The sequence below is a fragment of the Perca flavescens genome, unplaced genomic scaffold (assembly GCF_004354835.1).
Source record: "Perca flavescens isolate YP-PL-M2 unplaced genomic scaffold, PFLA_1.0 EPR50_1.1_unplaced_scaf_34, whole genome shotgun sequence".
Lineage (NCBI taxonomy): Eukaryota > Metazoa > Chordata > Actinopteri > Perciformes > Percidae > Perca > Perca flavescens.
In genome coordinates, this window is record NW_021166685.1 from 37,501 (window position 1) to 42,500 (window position 5,000).

Sequence of the window (5,000 nt, forward strand, 5' to 3'; positions counted from 1 at the left end):
TTACATCTGGTAACATCTGATATCATCTGGTTACACCTGGTTATACCTGGTAACATCTGGTATCATCTGGTTACATCTGGTTATACCTGGTAACATCTGGTTACACCTGGTTATACCTGGTAACATCTGGTATCATCTGGTTACACCTGGTTACATTTGATATCTGATATTATCTGGTTATATCTGGTAACATCTGGTATCGTCTGGTTACATCTGATATCATCTGGTTACATCTGGTTACATCTGATATCTGGTTACATCTGATATCATCTGGTATCATCTGATATCATCTGGTTACATCTGATATCATCTGGTATCATCTGATATCATCTGGTTACATCTGGTTACATCTGGTTACGTCTGGTATCATCTGGTTACATCTGATATCATCTGGTTACATCTGGTTACATCTGGTATCATCTGGTTACATCTGGTATCATCTGGTATCATCTGATATCATCTGGTTACATCTGATATCATCTGGTTACATCTGATATCATCTGGTATCATCTGATATCATCTGGTTACATCTGATATCATCTGGTTACATCCTGTTACATCTGGTATCATCTGGTTACATCTGGTATCATCTGGTTACATCTGGTTACATCTGATATCATCTGGTTACATCTGGTTACATCTGGTTACATTTGATATCTGATATTATCTGGTTACATCTGGTTACATCTGGTTACATTTGATATCTGATATTATCTGGTTACATCTGATATCATCTGGTAACATCTGGTAACATCTGATATCATCTGGTAACATCTGGTAACATCTGATATCATCTGGTAACATCTGGTGTCTATCTGTCTGTCTCTCTCTAACCTGTCTGTCTGTCTCTCTCTAACCTGTCTGTCTGTCTGTCTCTCTCTAACCTGTCTGTCTGTCTCTCTCTAACCTGTCTGTCTGTCTGTTGTCTGTCTGTCTCTCTCTAACCTGTCTGTCTGTCTGTCTCTCTCTAACCTGTCTGTCTGCCTGACTGTCTGTGTCTCAGTCTCAGCTCCGTGTCTCTGGACGTTGCTGACTCTGCTGCAGTTTCTGGCGTCCCGGCGGTTGCCGTAGAGACGTGTGAGTGTCCGTGGGGTTACAGCGGCACTTCCTGTGAGGTCAGTTATTCACTTCCTGTCACAACTTCCTGCTTTCTCTGTTCGAACACGTGAAGCAAGGTGACTCATCATGTTGTTTGTGCCTTGTTGTTGTGTGTTATTGTGCCTTGTTGTTGTGTGTGTTGTTGTGCGTTGTTGTGTGTGTTGTTGTGCGTTGTTGCGCCTTGTTGTTGTGCGCTGTTGATGTGCGTTGTTGTGTGTTGTTTGTGTGTTGTGCGTTGTTGTGCGTTGTTGTTGTGTGTTGTTGTGCGTTGTTGTGTGTTGTGTGTTGTGTGTTGTTGTTGTGTGTTGTGTTGTTGTGGTGTGTTGTTGTTGTGTGTGTTGTTGTTGTGCGTTGTGTGTTGTGTTGTTGTTGTGTGTGTTGTTGTGTGTTGTTGTGTGTGTGTCTTGTTGTTGTTGTGTGTTGTTGTGTGTGTGTTGTTGTTGTGTGTGTGTTGGTGTGTGTTGTTGTGTGTTGTTGTGTGTTGTTGTTGTGTGTTGTTGTGTGTTGTTGTGTGTGTGTTGTTGTGTGTTGTTGTTGTGTGTTGTTGTTGTGTGTTGTTGTGTGTTGTTTGTTGTGTGTGTGTTGTTGTTTTTGTGTGTGTGTTGTTGTTGTGTGTTGTTGTGTGTGTGTTGTTGTTGTGTGTGTTGTGTGTGTTTGTTGTGTGTTGTTGTTGTGTGTTGTTGTGTGTTGTTGTGTGTTGTGTGTTGTTGTGTGTGTGTTGTTGTTGTGTGTTGTTGTGTGTTGTGTGTTGTGTGTGTGTTGTTGTTGTGTGTTGTTGTGTGTGTGTGTTGTTGTTGTGTGTTGTTGTGTGTGTGTGTTGTTGTGTGTTGTTGTTGTTGTGTGTGTTGTTGTGTGTGTGTTGTTGTTGTTGTAGGCGTGTCTCCCAGGGTTCTACCGGCTGGGGGGGGTCCTGTTTGGGGGGAACTGTCTCCAGTGTGAGTGTAACGACCACGCAGCCCAATGTGACGTCAACGGAGTCTGTCTGGTGAGTTTAACTAAACTATCTACCTGTGTGTGTGTGTGTGTGTGTGTGTGTGTGTGTGTGTGTGTGTGTGTGTGTGTGTGTGTGTGTGTGTGTGTGTGTGTGTGTGTGTGTGTGTGTGTGTGTGTGTGTGTGTGTGTCTCTGTGTGTTTGTGTGTCTCTGTGTGTGTGTAATCTGCCAGTGCAGTGCTAACATCCCACCCACACCACCCATCTTCAGTGTTGCAGATGAAAAACTGTCAGTTGTTCCATCATTCAAATACCTGATCATTATCTCTGAAGACAAGAGTACTGACTATGAGGTCCAGAACAGAATCAAACAAGCATCAGCTGCCTTTGGGAGACTCCGGCAGCAGGTTTTTCAGAACAAGAACCTTCATATCAATACAAAAATCTGTGTCTACCAAGCCGTCTGCATCCCCACCCTCCTCTACAGCTGTGAGTTACTGACAGCCTCCTCTACAGCTGTGAGTTACTGACAGCCTCCTCTACAGCTGTGGGTTACTGACAGCCTCCTCTGCAGCTGTGGGTTACTGACAGCCTCCTCTACAGCTGTGGGTTACTGACAGCCTCCTCTACAGCTGTGGGTTACTGACAGCCTCCTCTACAGCTGTGAGTTACTGACAGCGTCCTCTGCAGCTGTGGGTTACTGACAGCCTCCTCTACAGCTGTGGGTTACTGACAGCCTCCTCTGCAGCTGTGGGCTACTGACAGCCTCCTCTACAGCTGTGAGTTACTGACAGCCTCCTCTACAGCTGTGGGTTACTGACAGCCTCCTCTACAGCTGTGGGTTACTGACAGCCTCCTCTACAGCTGTGGGTTACTGACAGCCTCCTCTACAGCTGTGAGTTACTGACAGCCTCCTCTACAGCTGTGGGTTACTGACAGCCTCCTCTACAGCTGTGAGTTACTGACAGCCTCCTCTACAGCTGTGAGTTACTGACAGCCTCCTCTACAGCTGTGAGTTACTGACAGCCTCCTCTGCAGCTGTGGGTTACTGACAGCCTCCTCTACAGCTGTGGGTTACTGACAGCCTCCTCTACAGCTGTGAGGCCTGGGTTACTGACAGCCTCCTCTACAGCTGTGAGGCCTGGGTTACTGACAGCCTCCTCTACAGCTGTGGGTTACTGACAGCCTCCTCTACAGCTGTGGGTTACTGACAGCCTCCTCTACAGCTGTGAGTTACTGACAGCCTCCTCTACAGCTGTGAGTTACTGACAGCCTCCTCTACAGCTGTGGGTTACTGACCTCCTCCTCTACAGCTGTGGGTTACTGACAGCCTCCTCTACAGCTGTGAGTTACTGACAGCCTCCTCTACAGCTGTGAGTTACTGACAGCCTCCTCTACAGCTGTGGGTTACTGACAGCCTCCTCTACAGCTGTGAGTTACTGACAGCCTCCTCTACAGCTGTGGGTTACTGACAGCCTCCTCTACAGCTGTGAGTTACTGACAGCCTCCTCTACAGCTGTGGGTTACTGACAGCCTCCTCTACAGCTGTGGGTTACTGACAGCCTCCTCTACAGCTGTGAGTTACTGACAGCCTCCTCTACAGCTGTGAGTTACTGACAGCCTCCTCTACAGCTGTGAGTTACTGACAGCCTCCTCTACAGCTGTGAGTCCTGGGTTACTGACAGCCTCCTCTACAGCTGTGAGTTACTGACAGCCTCCTCTACAGCTGTGGGTTACTGACAGCCTCCTCTACAGCTGTGAGTTACTGACAGCCTCCTCTACAGCTGTGAGTTACTGACAGCCTCCTCTACAGCTGTGAGTTACTGACAGCCTCCTCTGCAGCTGTGAGTTACTGACAGCCTCCTCTACAGCTGTGAGTTACTGACAGCCTCCTCTACAGCTGTGGGCTACTGACAGCCTCCTCTACAGCTGTGAGTTACTGACAGCCTCCTCTACAGCTGTGGGTTACTGACAGCCTCCTCTACAGCTGTGAGTTACTGACAGCCTCCTCTACAGCTGTGAGTCCTGGGTTACTGACAGCCTCCTCTACAGCTGTGAGTTACTGACAGCCTCCTCTACAGCTGTGGGTTACTGACAGCCTCCTCTACAGCTGTGAGTTACTGACAGCCTCCTCTACAGCTGTGAGTTACTGACAGCCTCCTCTAAAGCTGTGAGTTACTGACAGCCTCCTCTGCAGCTGTGAGTTACTGACAGCCTCCTCTACAGCTGTGAGTTACTGACAGCCTCCTCTACAGCTGTGAGTTACTGACAGCCTCCTCTACAGCTGTGAGTTACTGACAGCCTCCTCTACAGCTGTGGGCTACTGACAGCCTCCTCTACAGCTGTGAGTTACTGACAGCCTCCTCTACAGCTGTGGGTTACTGACAGCCTCCTCTACAGCTGTGGGTTACTGACAGCCTCCTCTACAGCTGTGGGCTACTGACAGCCTCCTCTACAGCTGTGGGTTACTGACAGCCTCCTCTACAGCTGTGAGTTACTGACAGCCTCCTCTACAGCTGTGAGTTACTGACAGCCTCCTCTACAGCTGTGAGTTACTGACAGCCTCCTCTACAGCTGTGGGCTACTGACAGCCTCCTCTACAGCTGTGAGTTACTGACAGCCTCCTCTACAGCTGTGGGTTACTGACAGCCTCCTCTACAGCTGTGAGTTACTGACAGCCTCCTCTACAGCTGTGAGTTACTGACAGCCTCCTCTACAGCTGTGAGTTACTGACAGCCTCCTCTACAGCTGTGGGCTACTGACAGCCTCCTCTACAGCTGTGAGTTACTGACAGCCTCCTCTACAGCTGTGAGTTACTGACAGCCTCCTCTACAGCTGTGAGTTACTGACAGCCTCCTCTACAGCTGTGGGTTACTGACAGCCTCCTCTACAGCTGTGAGTTACTGACAGCCTCCTCTACAGCTGTGAGTTACTTACAGCCACCACATCAAGTCCCTGGAACCCTTCCACA

General features: G+C 48.5%; 1 protein-coding gene across 1 annotated transcript in view; it reads left to right on the forward strand.

Annotated features, from left to right (window-relative positions):
* The window catches only part of LOC114551694 (laminin subunit alpha-1-like), a gene marked incomplete at its 3' end in the record, with an annotated part of 64,459 nt that overhangs the window by 26,599 nt on the left and 32,860 nt on the right, over window positions 1–5,000 (forward strand). The window contains 2 exon segments of the mRNA XM_028572662.1: window positions 1,004–1,115; window positions 1,973–2,083. Coding sequence (XP_028428463.1) covers window positions 1,004–1,115; window positions 1,973–2,083 — 223 coding nt within the window.